At 54.9% G+C, this 25,576-nt stretch overlaps 2 protein-coding genes across 4 annotated transcripts in view; one reads left to right on the forward strand and one right to left on the reverse strand.

The window, feature by feature from the left end:
* SARDH (sarcosine dehydrogenase) overlaps positions 1-7,023 on the forward strand; it is a 26,179-nt gene extending 19,156 nt beyond the window's left edge. For all 3 annotated transcript variants that reach the window (XM_026860576.1, XM_026860575.1, XM_026860577.1), the window contains 4 exons: positions 2,875-3,037; positions 3,365-3,533; positions 3,973-4,108; positions 6,176-7,023. In XM_026860576.1, coding sequence (XP_026716377.1) covers positions 2,875-3,037; positions 3,365-3,533; positions 3,973-4,108; positions 6,176-6,301 — 594 coding nt within the window. In that variant the 3' untranslated portion in view covers positions 6,302-7,023. The remainder of the gene's footprint in view (positions 1-2,874; positions 3,038-3,364; positions 3,534-3,972; positions 4,109-6,175) is intronic.
* A 1,462-nt stretch (positions 7,024-8,485) lies between these two features.
* On the reverse strand, positions 8,486-23,560 carry DBH (dopamine beta-hydroxylase). The gene is made up of 12 exons (XM_026860723.1): positions 23,095-23,560; positions 20,701-20,847; positions 19,060-19,317; positions 17,472-17,648; positions 16,919-17,021; positions 15,257-15,423; positions 14,418-14,561; positions 14,284-14,322; positions 13,280-13,339; positions 12,556-12,683; positions 11,787-11,946; positions 8,486-9,318 (listed from the first exon to the last, which is right to left on the reverse strand). Exons 1-12 carry the CDS (start codon positions 23,434-23,436, stop codon positions 9,184-9,186), a joined length of 1,860 nt encoding a protein of 619 aa, XP_026716524.1. The 5' UTR covers positions 23,437-23,560; the 3' UTR covers positions 8,486-9,183.
* Between the last annotated feature and the right edge of the window lie 2,016 nt (positions 23,561-25,576).

The raw sequence follows: 25,576 nt of genomic DNA on the forward strand, positions 1-25,576 counted from the left end.
CTACTGGTGCAACCTCCCCCCCGTCACGCCTGTGGCAAGCTGATAACATCTCATAATAATCTTCATATCCCTTGGGAAATGTGTATAAATGTTCCTGTTTTCAAGAACATTCCGCTTCAAGTTGACAAAAAATAATCCGGTCCTGTGTGGAAGAAATAGGTGGTAGAAATTTTGTGGCTTCTTTTGGGTGTAAATGACCTGATTGTCGGAAAAATTGGTTTCCTGCCCAAGGGCTGTGGGCTGTGGGGGTCACTCTGCCTGCTGCCAGGGCCACCCTTCAGGAGGTCTCCATCAGGCCCCTCCACACAATGAGAGAAGGGTCTCCATCCCATACCAAGATTAGAGTAGGAGGGTTTCTCAGGACAGCAGGCTGAAGCCTTCACTGATATTATCGCCTTCCAGGGGGGATTAAACTGAACCCAACATCTTTCAAAAGTTATCGCTGAGATTTTCGTGCATTAACTCAGTAGTTGAACAAAATCGGCTGGAATGAAAGGAGACTTCCAGCAGAGTTAATGATTCTGGATATTACTGATTGGTTTGTGAGTTTATATATAGCGTTCCTCATTGTACTGAACAGCAGAGAAAGGTTCCCCTTTGAATTTCACTGCTGGATGCAGGGTAAAGTTCAGGTTTTCATTTTCTAGAATACTTAAAATGCTTTTGAACTGCTGCTCGAAGACCCGGGAACTGATGCTATTTCATAGCTCCAGTTGAAATCTAACAGAAAAACCTGTTCCTAGGGGAATTCAGCAGAAAGCTGGCAGGAGGGGCTGAGCCCAGCCCTTGACATCCCCCCTGGCCTCCACGGTGGGATGCACACCCCTGCCTGGGGTACGCACACGTGGGTGAGCCCCCAACCCCTGCCTGGGCAGAGCTAATGACTGGCACCCCAGTTTTCCTGAGGATAACCTGTTTTCTGGGGTGCGCTGCTTTGCCTCCCTGCTCTTACCAGGATGCTCGCTCCCCTGGACCGGGGGTGGTTTGAGGGGAGGTTTCTCCCAGGAGTAACTTGCTCCTGAAAGTAAAGTGCACTTTAGCTGCAGCGCTGACTGCTGAGTTGCAGGCAGGGTTAATGAGCCAGGCAGTTGCCTCTCAATCCCCAGAGCATCTCCTGCCTGGATGGAGATGGTAGCTGACTGCAGCGGCTTGATCTCTGGCTGTTCCCTAATTAGGTGACACCTTTGTGTGGAGTGAAAAGCTTCTCCGCGCCCCTTGTGTCTGCGCACCTCCAAAAGCAATTGTCAGCCTTTGTGCTTCGCTGTGGGGCTGTGGCGGGGACTGAAGGATGTCTCCCCAGCACGGCTTCTTGTGAGGAGGCTCAAAATAAATTCCCAATACCCATGGCACTCCTTCCTCCTCTCCACTTCTAGTGTAAAGCTTAAGGCGTCTTAAAAACTGCCTTAAGCTCTGCTTGAGGATGTTATTTTTGCAGTGCTGGTAGAGCACGAGGGTACTGGGTGAAATAAGGATGGATTTGGGTTCTCAGCCATTGCTCACTGGCCATTCTTGCAGCGGGGAGCCCGGGCACCCCTTTGGTACTTCTCGTGGCTGTTGCTGCCTGTTTTGGGCAGCAGCTGCTGTTGTCTGTTGTTGTTTACACCCGGGATTAGAGAGCACAGCTCCCGGTTGGAGTAAGAGCTCAGCAAATGGCAAGATGCAGCTTCTGTCCCAACGACACCCAGAGCCAGCAGAGAGTGCCTGGCCAGCAGAGCCAGCCTGGAAGTCTCTTCCTAGCTGAGAACTGCTTTATTAAAACTGCAGATCACAATCTGGCGTGAAACTCGGGAGTTAGTCTCTCTCCCAAAGCGGGGTATGCATTTGCAGTTGACTGTGCATCCAAAGGGATGAGCCAGAGGGGTGTTTGTGGGGGAGGAAGTGGAAAAATCCAAAGGGATGAAGCAGAGGGAAATGCAGCTCAGACTCAAGGGGTGTCTTCAGGGAAGGTGCCTGAGCTGGGGTGGCCCCAACAAGCTTTGGGAATGCAGACTGTTTCAGGAGGGACAAGAGGAGGGTGCAGGCAAGCCTGCCTGGGTGAGAAGCAGGGGGGACACGGCCGGAGCAGTCCCAGCACAGCCGGGAGGTCTGTGCCCGCGGGAGGGAGCACAGGCAGGCATATCTCCGAGGGTGAGGCTTCCCCTGAGAAGCACCGAGTCCCCTGTGCTGATCTGCTCGTTCCTCTTTGGAGCTTCCTGCAGTCGGTGTGGAGCTGATTTGGCAGCAGAGAGTAACGCTTTGGGGTGCAACCTCTGCTGGGGGAAAACCTGAGCATCCCCCTGGGGGGAGCGGGGAGCGGGTTGGGATGCCAGCGTGAGGCCTTTGGGTGCCTGTGCCATGGGAGCACCATCCCAAGGGGGGGCATTCCTGGGGACAGCAGCCATAAAGCACCCCAAAGCAGGACAGTCCTGCTGGGGACCGGCTTCCCCGTCTGATGTGGGGAGATGCAAGGCTGGGGGTGCCTGTGGGCTTTCTTCTAGCGTCCATGGATCAGCAGAGGGAGACAAAAGCTCAGCTGGAGCTGGAGCATCATCTAACCCCAGCGGCAGCCCGGGGATGGGTGGCCGGGGGATGCTGAAGCCAGCGGGCTCTGCTCGCTGCCCGTCCCTCCTGGGCGCTGCCGGTAGCTGGGGATGGAGGGGCGCCGGGGACCCGTGGGTTTGAGGTGCCAAGCTTAGGCTGGCCAGAGATGAGAAATTCAGTCTGACTCTGGCTTCCTGCACTGGGGAGAACAAAGAAAGGCCTTCCACCAAAGCAGGATGTTTGCATAAGGTTCCCGGGTTTCGCCCCACCGTGGCAGTGGGTGGCTCCGTGGCCTCTCCCGCGCTCACAGCCTGGCTCTGTCCTCAGGGCTGTTTGGCCTCTTACATTTCACAGGTCCGTGCCATGAGGTTGTCGTTCGTTGGCGAGATGGGCTGGGAGCTGCACGTGCCCAGGACGGACTGCGTGAAGGTTTACCAGGCGGTGATGCAGGCGGGTGCCCGACACGGCATTACCAACGCCGGCTACAGAGCCATCGACAGCCTCAGCATCGAGAAAGGTTTCTTGCTTCTCTTACAGCAGCACTTTGTTGCTTTTCCTCCAGCCAGGGGACCCAGGGCAAATGAGTTTTTCCCAGCTTCAAGGGCAGGTTAGTGTGACTGGAGGTCTGGCAGCTTCTGGCAGAGATGCTTCTGGCCCCAGTGCTCCTTGCTGAGACTTCCCCAATCTGGGCTCATCGTGAGGGTGCTTTGTCCAGGAGTAAGTGAATCGAAGGCAACAGGGTTGTCCAGGAGGCAGGGGTGATGTCTTGGTTGCCTGATGCTGCTCACCTCAGGCTTGCTGCATGGCAGGGGGAGTCTGGGCGACCCACGCTTGCTTTCTGCAGGGTACAGGCACTGGCACGCAGACCTGCGCCCCGACGACACCCCACTAGAAGCAGGCTTAGCTTTCACCTGCAAGCTCAAGTCCAGCATCCCCTTCCTGGGCCGGGAGGCTGTGGAGGCTCAGAAAGCCAAGGGCATCTTCCGCCGCCTCGTCTGCTTCACCACTGAGGAGTGAGTACCACTGCCGGGCTCCGCGCAGCACCGCGCGCCAGTGGCCGCCCCGGGACGACCACCCTCAGCCCCCCCAGGCACCCCTGCACCCGGGCACGCACGTGGAGCTCAGTTGCAGGGCAGCTCAGCTGTTTTCCATGCTCTAATTCCGTCTCTAATTTAAATCCCACTGCAAATTCCCTGCTGGATGTTTAATGGGAGGTGGAAGCGGTGTGACAGGGAGTGTTTCTTGTTTCGCCCGGAGCAGCGGGAGGTTTTGTAAATCAGGCTGCAGGGGCTTTGCCGACACCTGGGACGTTAATGAACCTGTGGGCAGCGGGAGCCCTGGAACATGGGCTGGCCCGGGGCAGAGCTGGGGTTCGGCCCCCCCAGGCCCCTCTCCCATCGTGGGGTCTTGACGTGGGGCTTTGCTGACGGCAGCTCTGCCTTCACCTCGCAGGAAGGTGCCCATGTTCGGCCTGGAGGCGGTCTGGCGGGACGGCGAGGTGGTCGGCCACATCCGTCGGGCAGACTTCGGATTTGCCATCGACAAAACCATCGCCTACGGTTACATCCGAGACCCCGCGGGGGGGCCGGTGAGTGCAGACCCCCTGCCACCCCCAGCCCCCCCGGAGACAGGGACAGCTGTGCCTCCTTCCCTGCAGCGGGGACTTGCCAGGGGGGGAGCGTGATGCTTGTTTGAATTTGAAGCCGTATGCATAAGCTCATTTCAAACCTGCTGTCGTCTGGGGAGCAGGAAGGGGCAGCCCCCCCCAAGCTCCCCCCCCGCAGTGGAGGCTGGAGGGTGAGGGATGTCACGGCTTGGTGGCGAGGTTGGTCTCACCGGCTGTCGCTCTGCGGGGCCCCAGCGATGCTCTCCGTCTCAAGCGCTGCCTTGGCTGTTAATTGCAACTGAGTATTTAATTGCAGCAGTGAATTAACTTATGTTATAGGAAGCAACGGCCAATAGGAGCACAGCAGGCTCTTAATTAACCCTGGGAGACTCCTGGATAGTAAATCAGATGCCCTCATTAAGCAGCTGTAGGCAGAGGCCAGGGAACCCGTGTGGGGACAGAGGGCTGTGGATGACATCCCCAGGCACCCTCCCTCTTGCAAACCAAGAGCAGTGCATAGGCTCGTGCTTTTGCCCTCTTGCTTACCTTGACTTTTGATCCTGCATCAGCGCAAGACTCCCAAGCCCAGCGGTTTGGTGTTCCAGTTGCCCCCTCAGCCCCCAGGACCCACCTTTTCTCCCCATGGTGAATGTTCCCCCCCAGACCTTCTCTTCCTTTTCCCCTTCCCCATTCTCTCTCTCTCTCCTCCCTGTTACGTCTCACTCTCCCGCCTGCCCCCGGCAGCGTGAGGGAGGCAGCAGGATGGAGGTGGCAGGGAGATGGTCCCCTCCTGCCTCCGGCGAGGCACCGATGCGGCAGCGCGGTGCTGAGTGCCTCCCCGCAGGGTGCATCCATCACGCCGCTCTCCCCGCTCCCCCACCCGCGGCAGGGAAAGCTCTGCCACAGGGCTGGCAGCAGGCAGCTGCCTGCTGGGCTTCGCGGGGGCCGAAATGGCAATGGTGGGGACAGGCAGTGCGGGCGGGTGGCCACGCCGTGGGGTCCCCAGCCCTGCCAGCTCTTTTGCGTGGCTGCAGCCAGGAAGAGGCACTTGTTAACGTGCAGCCCTCGTCTCCCTGCTCCCTGAGATAAATCCTGCTTGGTTTGGGCAGATACTGTGGAAAGAGGGGGGAGCTTTGCTGTGCAGGGAGGGGAGATGGCTCAGGGGACATGCACCGCGACCCTGCCCCATACCATCCCTATCAGGGGCTTGGTGCTGGACCCAGACCCCACACCAACCCCAAGCCCTTGGAGAAGGGCAGCGAGCCCCCCTCTTTGCAGCTCCCTGGCAGTGGGGTGCCCAGCCGTGTTGCGTGTGGCCCTTTTGTTTCCTTCCCCTGGATACGGCCCTTCAGTGATGGGGTGCAACCCTCCACAGCTCTGGGAAGTGGGGTGCAGGATGGGGATGTCAGAGGAGCGCAAGGGTACAGGGGGTGAAGTGGAGAGAAGAGAAACAAAAAAATCTGTTTGTAGCTGAATCACTGACAATTTCCAGATGTTAAAAACACACCAACATCGAGAGCCCCCAGCCCTTCCCTACACCGGGGTGTCTCAGCCGCTGTCACCGGGTAAGCCCCATGGGTGGAGGGGACAGCTCACGCTCCTCATGCCGAGTGGTGACATCCTGGCTGCCACCGTGGTCCCCTCCTGCAGCCAGGACAGACCCCGTTCGCCTGTGCCGTCCCCCCACCCAGCCTGGTTGCTCTGGCCCCTCTGGCAATGAGCTCCCACAGCCCGGCTGTACGTGCACCTTGCACTGGGTGCTACTGAAAAAATCCACAGGAAAAAAAACGCCAACATTCAACCTCCAAAAAAATGAAATACTGCATCCTTTTTATTTATTTTTTTTTTAGATGAGTGCTTTTAAAAATCTATTTTCCTTCTTTCTCTGTATCCTCCTGGGATGGCAGTGCCGGGTTTTCTGTGGAAGGCAGATCTGTGGGGTGAGGTGGGAGCTTGCCCAGCGATGGAACTGAGGTGCTGGCAGGGGGCTGGTGCCCACTGGTGCCTCGCAGCACCAAACAGGGTTTTCACCACAGCTCTAACTTGCAGGTCTCACTGGATTTTGTGAAGAGCGGCAGCTACCAGCTGGAGAGGATGGGAGTGACCTACCCTGCCCGAGCACACACCAAGTCCCCGTTCGACCCGGACAACAAGCGAGTGAAGGGCTTTTACTGAGAGTGCAGCAGCGCGGGGCCGGCGAGCGGGTGCTGCAGACGCCAGGATGTGGAGAGGGAAGATGCCATTAGGAGCTGCCAGCTGAATTCCTGACCCCTGGATGCCCCAGCTGGCTCCAGGGTCTGCTGGGAGAGCCAGGCAAGTGCCTGCAGTGAACTCATCAAGAAAATTTGGGTCAAATTAGAGGGGAAGAGGAGGAAGAGATTCCAAAAAGTCCAACGATTTTATTGCTCTGTTTTCTAAATGAAGCAGTACCACTACAGCAATAATTCTTTTCCATGGGTTAATTGGCCTGAAAACAGTGTTTTGCTTGACTGAAAATAAAGTAGTTTCAATTTTTGACTTTGCTGGGAGCCCTTTCCCCCAAAACGTAGTTTCACGCTGCCTGGAAATGAATTTTTTTAACTAACTCTGCTGGTAATACAGCTGTAGCCTCCGAACCTGCTGTCTCTCTGGTCCCTTGCTGCCCCTGTCCCTGCTCTGATGGGTGTCACCTCACCCTGGCTGTGCCCTGGGGACCCGGTGCTGGGGTGGGAACACTCCTGGGGGCCATGGGAGGAAGGGGCAGGAGGCCCAGGCTCTTGCCGTGGATGCTCTGCCCACTGAAGGGTTCTTCTCCACCGTGGAATTGTTGGCGTTACCCAGGGGGTTTCCAGGCATGTTTTCCATATCTCTGCAAGCACAGGTTTGTCCCTTCATCTCATCTCGCCCTGGTCACAGCCAGAGCTGCAGGTCCCACTTTGGCAAAAGTGGGGCGTCCAGAGGTCAGAGGGCAATTAAGCATCCACTTCTGTTGCCTTCAGTGGTAATTGGTACCTTGGCCCCTTTGAAAAAATCAGCCCTGGGGTGGGAAATGTTCAGTGCTTGCTTTGAGTTTGTTCCTGGTGCTCAAGCACTGCCTCAGCGTGCAATGGCTGTGTGGAAGGCAGGGAGGGTCGATCCCCCCAGACCTGAGCGATGACCCCGTCCATTTGTGGGAAGGCGAGAGTAAAGGCAAGAGTAAAGGCGAGTCCCAGTTTCTGGTCGTGGCAGTGGGAGTGTGTTGGTGCCCAGGGAGTGCTGCCAGCCTGCACCAGCCTCTGGGTTTGCAATGAGGAAAACACGGTGGTGCCGGGCGGCCCCGTGATGCTCAAGTGGGGAAAGATTCTCGTGTTGTGCCCCAGAGTATAAAAGAATAAAAGAAACTCCCAAAGACACGTGATGTTGGGATCTGGGTCCTTGCTGAGCACCTGTGTGTAGCCTCTGAATTCGTAGAAGGAAAAGAGTTTGATGGACGTGTTTTGGCCCACGGTTGCTTTGCTGGTGCTGTTTGTGTCTGTGCCCCCTCTGAGCTGCTCCTGGTACAGGCAGGACCAGCTCAGCGCTGTGGTGTAAGCTCGCCAGCTGGGGCTCTGACACCAGGGCAGCCCTTGGCCCCCGGCGGCTCCGTGCTCCCCTCTGCTCTGCTGGCACCTCCCCAAAGGTCACCTTGGAGGTGGCTTCTTTCAGGTCCCGACAGAGAGGGGGCTGCACACAGAGGCTGGGCTGAGTGCTCCGTCTTCAGCGGCGCAGCAAGGGCCTGATCTCTGCTGAGGCTTTCACCCACCTGAAGAAATAATCACGCTGCGTGCTTTTCACTTTATTTCCCTTGGCTAGGTTTGCTTGGTTTATACCCTCCTCAGAGCTGATTTCCAATGCCTTAGCTTTGTGCAACAAGCACCATGGGCAAGAGTTTGAACTCTCAGATGCTTTGGTTTTACCAGAAATGTTAAAAGACAAGATTGGGATGAATTTTTCTCTGAATAGGAGGTGATTGCACTCCCTGATTCTGCCCAGGTGGAGCGGGTGGCAGTGATCCTGTCCATTTGTCCTGGGGATAAATGAGGAACCGAGCATGCTGCCTCCCTGCCGAGCCAGGGATCCACTGCATGTCTGCAAAGATAATGTTTTGCTTTAAAAAGACCTCTCTGATCCGCAGTGCTTTGACTTGAGGGTTTCCCTTAAGCCCAAGGTGGCCAGGAGGGCAGGTTTTGGCTGGGATGGACCCCAGGGCAGTGAGGGGCAGACGCCCAGCTGTGGTGGATGAGCTCTTCTGCAGCACCACCGGCATTTCCTCTTCTCCTTCTATCTATTTTCCGTTTGGTACTTAACAGTAAAAAGCAATTTTTTCTCTTTCTTTTTTTTTTTTCCTTTTTACATGTAGGTATTTAATGAAGTTATTTTTCCTGCCAAAAGGTTTGTCTTTCCCCCTGTATCCCTCGCCCCCTTTCCAAACCCCACCACAGAGATATCATTTGTTCCTGGCCATTGGCATCTAGTGGAGTCAAGACAAATAATCCCCAGTGTAGAGGGGTGGGAGGAGGAGTGTGGGGGGAGCCGCAGTCCCTGCAGCAGGGAGGTGAGCACCCGGTGGGCGTCACAGCATCCCTCCCTCCTTCCCTCCCTCCATCCCCACCATGGGTTCTGCTGTGGGAGAGCACCCACGGAGCCACCCCGAGCTAGGCAGGACCGTGGGGCACTGGGAAGACTTGTATGCTGCTCTCACACAGATCTTTTCTTTGTGCCTCAGTTTCCCTGCGGGAAAAGAAGCTTCTCCCCCCCCTCCCTGGGACCGCGCTGGGTTCAGTACAATAGCAAACCTCCACATTATTATTCTGGGGGTGGAAAGCAGCATTACTCAGAGCCAGGATTGCTAATAACGCACTAAATATAGCGCTTTCCATCTCCAGAGTGCTTTCTGAACTCTAGCTCATGAGCCCTAACCCCCTCCAGAGACGGGGGCCAGGGCACCGGCCGGTATCGCTGTGTGGGCAGGGATGCTGGGAGAGCAGCGAGACGACATTCCCCGTGGATGCTCCTGCCTGGGGATGTTTCCCATCGTGGTGGAGGGAGCAGGTGTCGGGTCAGTCCCTCCTGAGCTTGCCCAGGTTGATGGGGACGGGGGCCGCAGGCTGAGGCGCCGGGGCGGGCGGGCAGCGAGGGACGGGCTCCCGCAGCCTCTGGGTGATGGTGGGGAGCAGCTGCTTCTCCCAGTCACCCTGCAAGAGAAATCAGCGCCGTGAGACCAATTAGGAGTTTTGGGTACTTGGAGACTCCGTGTTTCTCCCTACTTGTAAAAATGAAATGATCTTTAATATTTGAAGTGTTTTTAGCCTGAACTAGGATGTTTTCTTACGAGATGTTACTAATTATTTGTATTGCAGAATCACCTACGCATCCCCTTAGTGGCGCAGACATCTGCGGTGCACCACGTCGCTCAAACCACCACAATTAGGGAGTTTCCACCCCAAAAAGTGTTACCCACCAAATCAGATGGGGACAACTCAAACCAGCGAGCCCCACCGACCCACTGTGTTCACAGCCCAGCCCTGAAAAATGCTCTCTAGCAGGTATTGGCAGGCAGGTTGGTTGGAGGCGACGTTTGCAGCGTGCCAGCGTGGATGTTCATATGCAGCTGCTGCGAAACAGGAGGGATGCAGAGGATGAGGGGCAGAGCAGGGGAAGGGATATCACAGCCATCGGGGCTCAAGGTGACCACGGCCAGGACAAAACCCCCAGTTCTGCACGTGTATGGGGGCACCTTGTCTTGGGGCTGTTCCCTACAAGGAGCAATGTGCTGGAGTCAGAGAGTGCTGAGGGCTGAGCCCGCCGGGCAGGATTTGGCTCAGATGTGATGTGTTGGTCTGGGTTAGTGGCCCAGTGAGACGCAGGCAGGGGCTGAGAGGGTGAAGGGGGGCTCGGCCTGGGCTGAGCTCTGGTTCAGTGATGCTACAGTTTGGCTGCTGGCTGTGCGCTCAGGCAGAAACATTGGTGAGAGGCTGAGCCGCAGCATGAGCAGGAGGAGGGAGGTCTGGAGAGGAGAGGTAGAGCTGTGAGTCATCAGCAAGAAGATGAAAGTTGAATTTCTGTTTTCAGATTAAATTTCTTGTAGTATGTCAAGCGAAACAGACCAGAGCCTGCACCGGCACCAGGAAAACCCTTGGGGAAAGGTGGAGGGGGATGGAGGGACCCTCCCAAAGCACACGGGGAGCAACTGGAGAGGGCACGGCATTGTAGGGGAGCACCAGCTGGAGAAGTGACTATTTTACCTGTACTCTTTTGGCTTAAGAGAGCAGTTCAGCATGTTCAGGGTGCGCCTGCTCCAGGGCTTGGCCCCAGCCCTGAGCCCATCTGCTGTGGCATTCTGCCCTGCTGATACGTCCCAAACCCTGTGTTCACACCTTGCCAGCACCCTGCTTTTGGGGTAGATTAAAGGCATTTGGAGTGTCTAAATAGTTGTTATTTTCAGTGGGGTTTGAGTGGAAATCTGCATACAGAGAGTATAGAGATTTCACTGCAAGCCCTTACGGGTGCAGGCGACTCAGGGACAACGTCAAGCGTTACCTTGAGATTTTGCTCAATAATTAACAGCACTCAGGCCTTCCACAAATCTCATCAGGTTTGGGATTGCTGATCTGCAAAAGCACAAGCTTAATTAGAGGCTGGTGCTTTTCTCTTGGCAGAAATAGTGTGGAATAAATGAGATGTCTTAAAATCGGACTCGCTCTGAAAACACCAGCAGAGCAGGAGGGACAGCTCAGCTCCTTCTCCCTCGATGCCATGCTCGTGACCCGCTTTGTGCCAGCATCAGCTCTGCTCTGCTCCGGTGTCTTCTGACCACCCCCATACCTCTCTGAAATCAAGAGTTGCTTAGGCTGTGGTTAAGAGGCTTAATTCATAATTCTGCCTCTGCATAAAACTTCTGCACCACTTTTGTCCCTGCAGCAGGGCACAGCATGGCCGAGAGGTGCTGGGTGTCCAGGGAACTGGAAGGGTTTCTGCCCCTCCAGAGCAGACTTTGCTGAAGTGGGTTTACCAGGAGAGAAAGGTGATGGTCATCCCTGCAATCAGCTCGGCATTCTCCAGCGCTGCAGTGGATAACAGATTAAGTTTATTGCACTGGTAAGCAGTATCAGGAACTGATGGTGATAGGGACCATCAGTGGTTTTAAATCTTCATTACGGTCATTGTCATGACCATCATGCCTAGATCTGGTTTTTCTTTAAAGATCTCATGGCCCTTTATCCTTCGTGTTTTGCCGGATCTCTGTGTTTGGAGACTGCACAGATGCTGTATGTAATGAGCTCTCTCTGATGGGACCTGATGTCATTTGCCAGAAATCCTAAAAACCACCTCACATTTCTCCTCAGCTCTGGAGCTAGCCCTGCTTCAACACTCAGCAAAAGCAGCCTCCAAATTGCTTTATGCAACTGCATCTCCTAATTGAATCTGGCCGAGCACATCCATAGTGGGCTCATGTCACACTGTTTTAAACACCGGGGCTGAGCTGGGCTCAGTGTCCTCCTGAGGCCGGGGGTTCCCTGGGCAGCTCCAGCTTCCCCGAGCCTGCTGGGTGCAGCTGCGTCCCATCTCATCGAGGTCACCCTGTGGCACAGCCCTGTCAAGCTGCTTTTTACCTATGGCTGGGAGTTTTGCCATGAAGCTTTGGTTGTGGAGCTCTACGTACCGGGAACCGGACGGCTGAGGATTTGTTGCAGTGCACTGAGATTGGAGCAAAGCTGTACAGGGATTTCAGCACATCTCTGTTGAATGAGTTCCAGGGGACAGAGAAAAACTGCTGTGGGACGGAGACCTGCGGGCACATGCAGACCTCCTCGTCGTTGAACCTGGGGCAGGAGAAATGCCACAGTGAAACGCGGCAGTGCTGTCCCCTTTCAGCACTTGGATGTGTCTGATTCCTCCCTGCCTAAAGCTCGGCCTGGAACAGCTCTGAAGTTGGCGTTGGGAGCAGGGAGAGCCTTGTGCAGCCAGCACCTTGGGGTGAAGATTTGGGGCCAGCCAGACTGCCCGTGAGCAGGACACCCTGGCAAGGTCAGCATCTCGCCCCTCTCATGGTGGGGGGATGAGCCACAGCCTGCTTCTCTGGCAGGGATGCCTGGCCTCTGCCTTGGCCTGTAAGTATTTTGCACATGAGCACTTGGCCATGCGCTGACTCTTGCCGGGAAGTCCCTCCCTGGGAATGCTCTCCCTTCCCGGTGGTTCTCCCTAACACAGCCCTCCTCAAAGCGCTGGGGCAGGGATGAGCAGGGCTGTGCTCCAGCTCCCAGACACGGCTCCTGAAATCCACACTGCCAGAGTGCCCCCACACACCTCCTGCACAGCCAGCACCTCAAACCCCACTTTTTAACCTTCTTTTTTTTTTTTTTTCCCAATGTTACTAGCAAAGGGCTCTTCAACGGTCCCTCTCCCCTCGGCACCATGCAGGGGCTCTGTACCTGTTGACGAGGTTGAAGTATCGGTGCAGGTAGCCCGGATCCACGGCGCTTTTGCAGAGCTCCAGCTGTGTCTGGGGGTAGTAGTGCACGTAGTTCACGCACATCTCCTCCAGGATGCCAAACCCACCCTGTAGCACAGACACCGAGTGTTGGCAGCGGGGTCCAGTTCTGCCCTGCCAGGGCTGTGCGGGCAGGGGGGGTCATGAAGGCACAAAGCTCACACCTGTGTGCACACACACCACACGTACACACACACACACACACACACACACTCCTTCAGGTGCATGGGATGGGGATGCTCATCTGCCCTTTACGCAAGGACAGACTTTCAGGCTAGATTGTGTGGTTTACATTAAAATGCAGATTTTCTATAATCCCTCTGCTATATTTAGCTTTGTCCCTGCTGATGGTACCTCTGACAGGCTCTTTTTTGCTGCCTATATAAGAAAATAACATGCACTGTCAAAAAATGCCACTTCTCTTTAATTACAATTAATCCCTGGTGGAACAGTTTGTGATGGGAATTAGAGTGACATGTACTACTTCTCAATTAGCACCTTAACATCCCCCTGCAGGCAGCAGAGCCTCGTGGTCTCGCTTCTTTACCACCCTCCCTCTGTTTTCTGGCTGCGATTCAGCCTGGGTTCATGCAGGTGCTCACTTTGGGGGTGCCCCCAAACCTGGGGTGCAAACCAGAGGCAGGTGAGCTCTTGCCCCCACTCACCACAGTGGCTCGGCTCCGGTCCTCCGTGTTGTATGTGCATGTCGTGATGAGTTCGTCACCCTGGGGGGTTTGAACAGAGACATGTGGCGGTGTGAGAGTGCAGGGTTTCCTCTCTCCCATCAGCAAATTTGGAGACCAGGAAGTTTGTAACGAGCAGATCTCTGCTCCCTGTTTCCCTGCCAGCACTGGCTGCGGTGCCGCAGGAGCCTTTACTAAACTTGCATCCCCTGGGGAGATTCCCTAGGACGGTGTTTCTTGCTTTCCTCACTTTCTAAGAATTTCGGCAGGGCTGAAGCACCTAAAAAAATTACACTTAGGCAATATTTTGAATTGCTAAACCTGCACGCAACTTGATGGCACAACTGCCTCCCGCCACGGTCAGTGCCGGGGCCCGTGGGGACACCCTGGGGTGCAGCCCGGGTGCGTTTCCATTGAAACTGAGTCTTTGTACTGGTGTCTGGGGGGCACGATGCATCCCGTAGGTGCCCCCCACTTTGCAGCCGGGTCCTTCCTCACCCCTACAGCATGCTCAGTCTCTGTTTTACCACCCACTCCCACCGCAGTTGCTGCCATATCTCTTCCTCTCCTTCTAGCAAGCAAGGAGGGAGGGGGCACCCCCAGTGCATGCACAGTTCACCCTCACCCCCTCCCCACGACGAGCTTCCCTCTGCGAGAGGAAGCCCAGCTAAATTTGCTGCTTCATTTAGCCCCCGGCACGCATCAGGTGCCCACACACCACTTTTGTGCCATGTTCAGTGAGCCGTGGTGTCCCCAAGGCACCCATGCAGGGGTGGCAGATACGACCTGGGGACTGGGGGGGGAGCATGTTCTCCTGCAGCCCCCCGGGAGGTCCCAGATGGCAGCGGGTGCCTGTGCGCGGGCAGGGGCTGCCATCGGCTGGGGGGGGATGCGGCAGTGGAAAGGAGGCAGGAGTCGCAGGGCTGCGGGGTCAGGGGAAGGTCTTGCACTATTTGGGAGCCACCATGGGTTTTGGAGCCACTTACTGGAAAAACTGCAACCACCTCCTTCAGCATGCGGATCTCCTGGGAGGGAAGGAGAGGGGCCACGTCAGAGCAACCCGTGCCTGGGGGAGCCCCACGGGTGACATCCAGCCACAATGCCCCGCAGCCCGCTGTACCTGGAAGTGAGGGCTGTAGTGACCGTCAGCATTCACGACCTGCCTCTCTCTCCCGTCCCGAGACAGCACCGTCACCACTTTTCTTCCTGCCAGGTGAGTGTGGAGCTGGGAGGCGAAGATGTGGATGCCGGCAGCGGGTAGAGCCTGGGGGAAGGATGGCTCAAGCCCCTGTGCCCAACCCTGTCCCTCTCCCCTCCCTTGCTGCGTGCTCAGGACTGACTTTCCCTGGGTTGGCTCCCACACGGGGGGTTCAGGGTTTGCTGCACCCTTGGAGCAGCGTAGAACCGAGCTCCCAAACCCAAGGTACGTGCTGCTGTGCCCTAAGTCAGCACAAACAGCTGAGCCGGATGCTGCTTGCTTCCTTGCCTTTGTTAGCAGTGCCACAAATGGTTCCTTTTGGGTAAGCCCGACAAAAACATCCACTAAAACTTTCCTGAGAGCAAGACGGGTGTTTTGAAACTATCTGTGGGAGAGCTCTTGGTGAGCTCCTTGGCAGCAGAAACCAATCTTCCCATCTCTGGGGGGGAAGGCACCGCTGGGGCACCGCCAGCTGGGCAGTGAGTTTTATGGGAATGGTACCCTGGGGAGCCGGAGCAGATGGTTCCCCAGGAGAGCAGCTTTGAGGGGGATTCAGTGCATCCCAACCAGCTGCTTGCTGTTTGTACACAGCAGATATTTCTTTCCAGCACAACCTCGTGGTAAGGGGTTCGGGGAGTTTAAAACTGGGAATTGGGAGCCCGGAACTCAGTGTCATCTCACGGCTGCCTGGGACCTGGGAAAGGCTGTTTGCAACCTCTCTTCTCCAAGGTGAAGCCGGGGTGGAGGGGACAGGCACTCACCAGCTGGGTGCATTTGTCGGTGCAATAGCCCGTGAGGATGAAGGCGTCCTCGCCCGGGGGAATGGCCATCACCGGCGTGTAGACCAAGCCCAGCTCCATGATGCCAGCGTCGTACTGTCGCAGGGTGGCCGTGTAGTAGAGGCGGATCCCTGAGGAGTCGTGGCGACCTGGCGGGCGAGAGGACGAGGCTGCAAGTCACCGTGGGAGAAGTGACAGATGCCAGCACAAGGTCAGGAGTGAAAAATAATGCTGTGCTGCAGTGGGGAGAGGCACACCAGACTCTCGCTTGCACTTTTCTTCATGCATGTGGTTCTTACTGGTTTTAAATCCTGGAGATTTTCATGCAAGTATCTGCAGATATGTACCTGGTCCCCTAGAGAGCAAGGTAGGGAATGCTGATGGAGAGCCTAAAGCAGAACATATCATGAGGTGCTTTGGAGAACTCCCTCAGAAATACGGCTCATTGCATCTTCTTTACCTGATGCATCCCAAAAAGCTAAGGCCATGCTGTTACTGGGGGCCTGGCAGGAGGAGACGTGCCTATGGAGCAAGTACTCCTTGAATTTGGAAAGGTTCAGGTCTCTTTGCATTTGATATTTCTCCATTTAACCTCCCCTCAGGAGCTGGTGGGAGCTGGAGAAGACCCTGTGCCCATGATGTGCTCTGGCAGATGCTGAGCATGGGGCAGGCAGCTCTGCAGAGATGCAGAGCTGATCTCTGGCTCCCGTTTGCCACCCAGCACTGTGAGCAAAGGCAAAGGGCAGGTTCAGGAGGTCAGGAGGGGTTCAGGCCAGCTTTGAACTCCCTGTCTCTGGGCTGGAGCCTACACAGGGGTAAGAATAATGGGGGAGACACTATTGGTTAACATGCAAAACCAGATAAATTATGAAAGATGTGAGCTCCGTATTTATAGACATGTTTCTTCTCGAGTTGCCCAATGTGCTATGATTGATCTACAGTACATATGCTCTGGTCTCCTAAAAATACACTTGGTTAGTCAAGAAGCTACTTGTTTTTATGTTAATGAAGAAACTGGGTTGTTTGGAATCCTTTTTTTTTTTTTTTTTTTTTTTTTTTTAAATGTGTCTCCTGACAATGTTATCGAAGCAGGAGTACCAGTAAAACAATGTCTAAATTCCCCCATCCCCAGCCAGGCTGGTGCTGTCTCTCTGGTGACTTTGGCACCACCGTTGCTCCTGGCTCTGAGCTCAGACCCACCACCACCACCTTGCACAGAAATTGGAGGGACACCCTGTGACAGCCCAACTAAACCCTGCTGTTGCCTTGGATCATGGGCTTGCAGGAGTGACGTGTAAGGGGCAGTTTTCTGGCTGCAGGGCTGCAGGCTCAGCCAGGCTCCCTTTCCGGAGCATTCCTCCCCACTGCTGTGCTTGCACGAGGATGGGTCCAGACTCTGCTGAGGATGACTTTGCTGAGACCAGGCAGACAGCATGGTGGGGATTTAACATATTCCTCCCACTAGGACAGATCTGGACCGCTACTCCTCCGGAAAGTTGCAAACAGGGCTATGATTTTGGCCAGGTTTTCTCCTGTGTGAAACCTGGAGCCCTCCTCAGCAGGCTGGCAGACCCTGGCGTTGGCCCAGCTCTCCTGCCACTGCCTCTCTGGGGGGGCACTGGGCAACGCCATGCACCCACTCACCTTCGAACACCAGGGGATTGTGGTAATGAATCTCGAGGCGCAAATATCTGGAGGAGCCTGGGCCACCGAAGGCAAGACCTGCTTCTTCAGGGTAGTAGAAAGCCTGGAGGCAGAGGGAGGGTGTTAGGGGAGCAGTGGGGTGGCTTTCCTGGGGACAAGGCTGAAAAGCCTAAGGGAAAGTTCTGGGCATAATCCTGAGACCCACCGTGGGCTGAGGGACATGGCTTGTGCTCTTGGCTGCGCTTGGGGAGCTGGTCTTGCTTCCAAAGGCTTCTCACATGCCGGCATGCACATGCAATGGCATAACCACTGAGCAGGGGCATCACACCGATGTATGGTACTGAGGAGGTGGGCTGGGGTGAGGTGGAAACTCAGACACGTCTAGGGGATGGGGAGGTCAGACAGGGCTGAACCCAAATCCCAGCAGAGAAAGGGGTTGGGGCAGCCTGCATGGCGCGATCCCGAGATGGGATTGGGAAGGGCCAGGACGCAGCAGGAAAGCACCCAGGGGCAAAGTTTTCATCCAGTGTTGGGGGCCCCATCTTGCACCTACCTGAGCTCCCATGGCCCACGCTGCAAGCACGTGCCTGCAGTAGTTGAGCCGGTCTGGCTTCATCTTGGAGTCGCAGGGCCCATTGTAATGGGGGAAGCTATCGAACTCGGCAGCGCACTGGAAGACTTCCATGTGGTGGACCAGGGCCTCGTTGCCCGCCGTGATCACTGGCTCGTACTGCAAAGCAGCATCCGAGAAGGAGGACACATTAAGACTGAGAGCTCATCCCCGAGGGCTGCTGTCTGTGCGGGCTCCGCAAGGAGCCCAACGCAGGTATGTCTGCGATCCATTACTGAATTGGAGACAATTTCTGCCACGTGATGGGGAGGGAAGGTTGCTCTGGGCATGAGGCACCAAGGGCTAAGAGCTCATGGTTGGCTTTAGGATCAACCCAGAGTCCACCAGAACCCACAGAGAAACATCTCATCCCTTCTCCCGTGACAGATGCACCTGATCAGCAGAAGATCTTGGTGTCTCTTTGTGGTGACTGAGTCCCGTGGCAGTTTTGCGGGGCTGAGGTGACCCTGGGCACATTGCTTTGTCCTAAAGAGGGTCCTGGCCATGTTGCGATACCTTTGCCCACAGCTATTGGGTTTTGTTTCTAGCCAACGGCTGCTCAGGGCACAGGAAGGGGGGTTTGGGGTAGAAAAAGTGACTTCAAACAAACATGAGGAACAGCTCTGGCTCAAAGCGCCAGCTGTAGAAGGGATCTGCAGCAGCGGGAAGGTATCAGGAGTTACGCACTTTTTACTTACACACAGATGATTCATTTCACACCATCTGTTGGGGAGAAAATCCTCCTTCTGAGTTTTCCTTTGCAATGTCGTCTCTCCCCTGTAAATCACTGAGCACTGGCTTCAGCTCATGTGTCAGGTTTTCCCTCTCCCCGTCGTGCGGTTTTGACTCTGGGTGTGCCAGATCATCTGCTGAGCCACCTCCACGCCTGCCGGGGCGATGCTCTCCCCGCAGCTCGTGATGGGCGGTCAGACTGGCGTTACTCCTGCCTTTCCCCAGCACCAGGCTGCCGGCAGGTTTCTGCCTCCCCTTTGGGGGAGGTGACCCAAGCACGCGTAACACGTCTGGGCAAAGCACGTAAGTTAAATTTATGTCTGTAACCCTGTTTGTTTTTTTTTTTTGGTGTATGCCAGATCTCTTAGAAGTCAGTTTGTATCCTGGCTCGCTCTGCCCTGCTCTTGCCAGCCCTGTTCCTTTGTTTCCCATGTTTATATATTCCTTGTGGCTCACCGCGTGCCGTAATCCTGCCACGGGTCTGTCCTTGATGGCTGCAGCTCTGCCTTCTGCAGGGGGTCAGCTCTGCAAGGGAGCTGCTCTCAGCCCTGCTACCTGCTTGATGTGCTGGGTGGAAAGTCACGAACCTGCCACCTCCTGGGGAGAAACTTCTGATTTGGGGTTTTTTAGGAGACATGAGAATGTTACTGGCTGGTGGGATGGCTCTGGGAGATTTTTTGGTACCATGTTGGGACTGAAAGCCTCCCTATGAAAGGGCAGGGAAGAGGTGGACTTTGCAGAATGGCTGAACACGACTGCTGATCTGCACCAGGGAAAGCAACCCTCTTCTGCCTCTTACCATGATAATGTGATGTTTGGGGAAGTTGTCTGGGAGCTCTGCCATGTAACACCAGTAGGTTGTCTCCTGGCTGGGAATGACAACGTCAGGGGCCGTTATCTCCATCGTCTTCATGTCCCTGGGCAGGTCAGGGATGGTGATGTTGGGCTTTAGCAGCTGCACCCTCTGCAGTCCCCTGTGGATGGCAGAGATGTTGATGGCTTGGAGGGAATGGACCGGTTTCTCCAGGATCCCGTAGATAAGGTGCACGGTGCCATCCTGAAGTGAGAGCAAAGGGTATCAGGTGGTTTTTCATGCAAGAACACGAATGGCGTGGACCATTAGCACCAGTATTATTGGCATAAATCCAGGAATGGGCCTTCTGAGCCATCCCCAGATGGGAAGCCACCCTGACTTCACCAGTAGCTCACTTTGCTGTTCTGTCCCAGAAAGACTGTAGATTTCGAAGCATTATTTTTTGGCTGACATGATCACGGAGGGTTCCCTACCAGCTGGGAGACTCTGAGAAGTTTTCCCTAGATGGCATCAGTTCTGTCAGGGTAACATCTTCTCTCTGTTCTTTCAGAGTCCCTTGTTCCTCCTGAGCTCCAGCCTGGGACAACAACATTGGTTAAGGGCTCATCCCACCCTGAGTCCTGGCCCTAGCAATAGCCGTGGGCAGGAGTCTGGGGAGGAACGGCAGAAAAAAAAAACCTTCTCCCTGAAATCCTCCCTTTCTGCCAGTGTCTGTTGGGAGGGGATACTGCAAGAAGCTCTGCTGAAATTCTACTGCAAGCAAGGAAGGTGCTGCTGAACCTGGTGAGCCTTGGACAGGAGATAAGGAAGAAAGGAAAAAGAGCATAATTTTTTCTTAAGGATCAGAGAATGAAGACCTGAAAGTCTTTTCTTGGCTCACACACAGATTTTTTTCTTCCAGGGCTCTCTGTGTTTTGGCAGACAGTAGACATTTCTTACCATAAGACAAGCTTTAGAAAACCGGCAACAAAAACTCAAGGATGCTCAGTGCCCACGTTGGCTTTAAAATATCCTGCCACTTTCATCTGAAATGAGCCTTGCACTGATTCCTGCCCGCACCCAGGGTCTATGGCTGCGACTCTGAAGCTGTTCAACATCCCCACTGGGGAGGTTTCCCCCAAACCCCATTTCATGGTGGAGCAGGGAATGCAGACCCAGAGAGACTTCACTGAACCACACACAGTCACACCGTAGCAGCTCTATTTGCCACCCCTTTGCTCTGTCTCCTGCCAAAATCCTCCTCTTTGCCTCCTGTTGAACAATACCAACACCTCTTTGTAACACTCCAAACAGTTGGCTCCAGACGGCAAACCGGAGTGATGCAGGAGGGTATTTATATAGACCTAACACATGCTTAACAGGAGCGGATGATGCAAACGAGCTAAAATCTACACTTTGGAGAAGTTTATAAGGGGTTGTAAATAGATTGTGCCAAACATTACTCATGTCCCAGGACTGACATCTGTAGCACGTTTCCTTTCTGCCTTAGACAGCACAAACCCCTGATGCCGTCCCTGAAACAGAACGTTGGTCAGGTATAGCCATGCAGATTGGGGTTTGGAGCTCTGCCCCAGGGCTGGGACGGGTCTAGGGGGGTGCTATAGCAGGGTGAGGATGATGCTGTACCTCTATAAGGTAGTCCTTGGGGTCACAGGTGCTGAAGGCTCTTCTGAAGAGGAGGTAGAGCCCCTCAGGAGCCCTCCGAGCCCCGAGGAGCTGATAGTCCTGCTGCGAGTCCATGTGGAGCTGCCCCTTGGCATCGCTCCAGGCATCCTGCGGGAAGAAGAGCAGCGCCCTGAGCCCCACGCAGCCCGAGGAGCCCACGGCAGTGACCTCCAGCAGTACCACGGGTCGTGAGGTCCTTCTCATCACCCTCCGGTTGGTTCACCCTCTGCATCCCAGAGGTGGAAGGAGCCTGTGTTTTGGTTGCCCCACGCTCCCCTCCAGTAGCCCACGGGCAGAGCCGTGCCAGCACGGCCCCTGCCACGAGACCCTTGGTGCTCAGCACAGGCAGACCTGCGAAACACGTGACCCGGCATTCATAGTCAAAGAAAGACCTTTACGAGTTGAGATGTGACTGGGGGGAAAGGACGTGAGGGGAGGAAAGCCCGCAGGGACACATGAAGGTGTTGCACCAGTCTGTGCTGTGTTTTGGGTGTCTTTGGCTGGGGGGACCTTCTGGTGAGGGCTGATGCACTCTCCAAGACCCAGCTGCTCTCAATTTAGGATCAGACCCTTGCCAGGCTGAAGTGTCAGCCCTAGAAATCACTATCCCTCTTCAAAATCCTGAATTTATTGTGGCCAGATTGTTTTAGCAGCCCAGCAAGGCTTCCCAAAACCTGCTCATTGTTGACAATGGTGGCAAAGCCACAAAGAGAAGAAAAGCAGTAGGTTACTCCTGTGTTTAAGGATTTCAAGGTTTGGAGCGTAAAATCCTGCAATAATTTGGATTTGAACAGTTGTGTTGTCTTGATCTTTTGTATCTCCTGTTGCTATCTTTTATTTACTGAGAAAAGGCAGTTAAGAAGTACCTCACTGTACGTACACAAGTGGCTCGGGTTGTCTTATCTTGGGGGAAAAAACAGAAGAAAAAGAATAAAGTATCTTGGCATCATTTCAGCCAGAAGTATAGAGTGATATTTCAAGAACATATTGTCCTTAGAGGGGGAGAGTAAAATCAGCTACATGAAGCTAACATGACATTTGTTTTCATAGGAATATGGTGTGCAAATTAATCTTGTGGTACATGGGAGGTTAAGCAAATTTGGATCTTTAACAGCTGACATACTTATCCAGAAGAAAAGCTTCTGGGAGGGAGAAAACCAGGACTGGAGAGATTTATAGAAATCTCCTTGCAGGATGCTGTTCAGCACTAACAGCAAGAGAAAGCCCAAATGCTTCCCGGTGTTTAATTCAGTGCCGCTTGTCTTTCAGGGGGCACATGAAGGCAGATTAGAAATGATCCTTTATGTTTTTTAACATGACGCTGTGAAATACTGTAGCATTTGGGCCACCACACATCCTGAATGGCTGGCAATTAGCAGGAAAACAGTACAGATAATAAGCCCTTCTTTTCATCCTTTCATTACACTGCAGATCACACTGCGGCTGATGTGGAAGAATGTATTTTATGGCTAATTTGAGGTAAGCAGAGAGGTAAAATTTAACTTACTAGAAAGCCTCACACGGGGAAAAAAATGGGAATTAGTTTCTGCAGCCAAGAGCAATTGCAATAAGCCTAACTGGTGGTCTGGGGATAAATAGCTGCTGGAGAGCAGGGGGCAGTTACTGTAACTGCAGCCCCGGCAGAAAGACGAAGAAAACACGAACCTGGACAAAGACTGCGTTAGCAAGGACAGCAATTTGCAATAGCAATATCAAACAGCAAAATTAGAAACGAGCTCCCCTCCATCTGCTACCACCAGGCGTTTACATACGGCCCAAATCCTTTTGCATGTTTAATTTCTGGTAGCAGGCCGCCGTCAGGTTGTGTTTCCCCGTGTCCTGTTGATCTCTGCGACGGCACCGAACGGGGCTCGCGGCTGGGTTGTCGGTGCTGGCAGGAGCAGGATGATAACTTTTGCCCTGTCTCAAAATCGTTAACGGGAGTTGTGGTTGATTTTTAATGTGGCTGACAGCAGCGCACAAGTGAACCAAGGTGTCGGTGCGTCCTGTCCGCGTGTGTGTGAGCTGGTCTGTGCATCCACCTCTTGGAGCTCTTTGCAGCTAAACGCAGCAGAGACATCCAGGTTCTGGTTCCCCTCAGCCTTGCTGTTGTGCTGCTGGATTTTTTTTCTTTTGGGGTTTAAGATCCTGTGCCAAACTCATAGTGGAGACCTGATCTGTGGGTCTCTCTGGGATAGAGACCCCCAAGCCCTTTTGGACCCCTCCACCTGAGCAGCGGGAGCGGTCCAGCGTGCGCCGTGCCCTGGATCAGCCCCGCTCCTTCAAATCACGAGCTAGATTCACCCATGGGGACACAACCCCAAAAGCAGCCATGCAAACACACCAGAGACTCACCCCAAAATAAGAATTGTGCCCATCGCTCCAGAGCACGGCTAGGTCTGCGTTCTCAAACTCGCCCCTGTCCGACATCCCGAAGAGGAGCCCAAACTTCAGGTCCCTGATGAGGAGCTGGAAATGCACATCTTGCTCGGGATAGCTGACGTTCCAGGAGAGCTCGAGCAGCCCCTGGGGATCGAGGGGCACCTTGTAGGGAAAATCGCTCCTATGGGGTGCTGAGCCCTGCAGGGCCACCACCAAGATGACCAGGAACACTGCGATCAGGGTGAAGTACATGGATGCCACTTCCCGCAGCTTGAAGCTGGGGCAGCGGCAGGACTTGCTCCCGGAGCTCTGCATGCTGGGCAGGACGGACCCGCACGCCTGGCTTTGCCCATTTATGTGCTGGCCCTCCTGGGCAAGCTGGGTAAGTGATACTCTTTAATTGCATTTGGTTGTTGGGAAATCGGTTTGTTGTATTGACCCTCCCCCCCACCTCCTGGCCAAACACTTGTCATTCGCTGCCTCCCCTTAATTGGCTCTAATTGCACATGGACATTATCAATAGCAATTGAATTCGACGGGGCTGATGTTATTCACTCTTAAATCTTCCTTAGTGGCTGGAAAGGGCTGTTTACTCGCAAGCTGCTCTCGCTGAGCCCTGCGTGGACACGCTGTGCCCTGCTTGCGGTGCCTCTCGCCCAGCTCTGCAGCCAGCCCTGCCTGCATTCTGCGGGGAAAAAAGCTGCAGGACAGCCCCAGGAGCAATCCCAGCCACAAATCCCCATGTCCCCCAGTCTGGGGTCACTTGTCACCCAAATGGTTGGGAGGGATCAAAGCCCAGAGTCAGCTGCCAGACGGATGCAAAGTTCAGGTCCCGCTCCCTGCCCACACTGTGCTGGGTGCAGGTCAGGGTATCACTGTGTGCATCCCTGTTTTCTTTTTGTTCCTCTGAGTAACCACACGGGTCGGTGGCTTGCAGATAAGCTGGCCCAAGTGCACCCAGAAGACCCCTCGGGTCCCCCCACCCCCGTTGCAGTGTGCTGCTCAGGCTGTGCCAAGGTCCAGGCTGCGCCATGGGGACCCATCCAGCTGCACGTTCCCTCCCAGGGTCCCCACCAGCAGCACAAAACCCACAGAGCTGTCGCTGTGTTGGTTTATTTTTGGAGGCTGGCCTCCGTGGGGACACATTTGCGTGAGATGCTACCGAAAGCTGAGCCAAGTCAAGCGACCCGGAGCCCCGCAGTCCTTTAGTCGCTGCTGGGTTTGAAATGAACCTCTCGGAGCCGACTGCGGTGTCGTTTGCTGGAGCTCTCGTTGGTGTCAGAGCAGGTCCAGAAGGAGGCTCCCAGGAGAGGACACGTCCTTTTTGGGTGGTGACAAAGGTGCCTTCTGCTCCAGCAAGCCAGTCCAATAGCTCAGCTGGAGACAGTGTGGGAGACGGCTGTTCTCCTCCCATCTCAGTCTCCATCCGTTTTTTAACCTGTTAATAATAGTTTTACATGTAATCGTGATCACACCTCCAGGAAAACGCTGCAAGAGTTTATTTTAGCAGGGTAGAGCCCGCCTGGCAGTGCTGAGCTGAGGTCCTGGTATCTCACAAGGTCTTTCCTGCACACCCCGGCATTGGGAGACAGGATCCCAGCAGGCGGGGACAGAACGGGTACAACCACGAGCAATGTCACCCCAGCTTGTTAACGCTCAGACAAATCGGGGGAGAAAATTAGAACGGACGGCACGTTATTAGCGGCGTGCCCTATGGTTCCTCGGAGTGCCTTGGAGGCCGTGGGGAGCGTGACGGACTCAGCCACGACGGCTGGAGGAGGCAGCTGATGAGGACTGCAGCGAGGAAGTGGACTCACTGCTGGGGAGTGCAAACTCCTCCTGTCCTCCTCCAAAATACCCCACGGGGATGTATTCCCTGTGGAGAGCACCTCCGGGACTCAGTTTACTTTTCCAGGTGGAAAATTACATTTTTGGTTAATAACCGTCATGGGGACAGACCTCAGCCCTTCTCGGCCTGCTGCCCCAGCAGCTCCAGGCTGCTCTTGTCCCCCACCCAGCAGCATCAGGGAATGGCCCCCTCACCCCGGGGGCTTTGCACTGCCTGGATTTCAGCCCTGAGAGCACCTGGGAGGAGCAGGCGTCCCGCAGTGCTGCTCCAGGTCTCTGGTCCCGCGGCTGCCGAGGACACGGTGACCCAAGGGTGGGTGAACGTCCCTGTCTGCTTGTCTTTTCCACGGGGGAGTTTTTTGTCCGTGCCGTACAGAGTTCAGCACTGGGTGGCCAGCTCTGGGATGGGACAGCGAGAGAATATCTGCCCTGCACTGATTATTTAGATAATCATCCCATGACGCTGAGTATTTCAGGAAGAGGAAGGCAAATAGGAGATGCTGCAGGCTTTGAGATTTGCTCTTCGGCTTTCTAACACAGCAATTACCACAAAGGAGCCCTGACAGCAAGCAGGGCCCTGTCTGCGCTCCCAGGCATTAAGTAGTAG

Source organism: Athene cunicularia, assembly GCF_003259725.1.
Source record: "Athene cunicularia isolate RWA chromosome 17 unlocalized genomic scaffold, athCun1 chr17_part1, whole genome shotgun sequence".
Taxonomy (NCBI): Eukaryota; Metazoa; Chordata; class Aves; order Strigiformes; family Strigidae; genus Athene; species Athene cunicularia.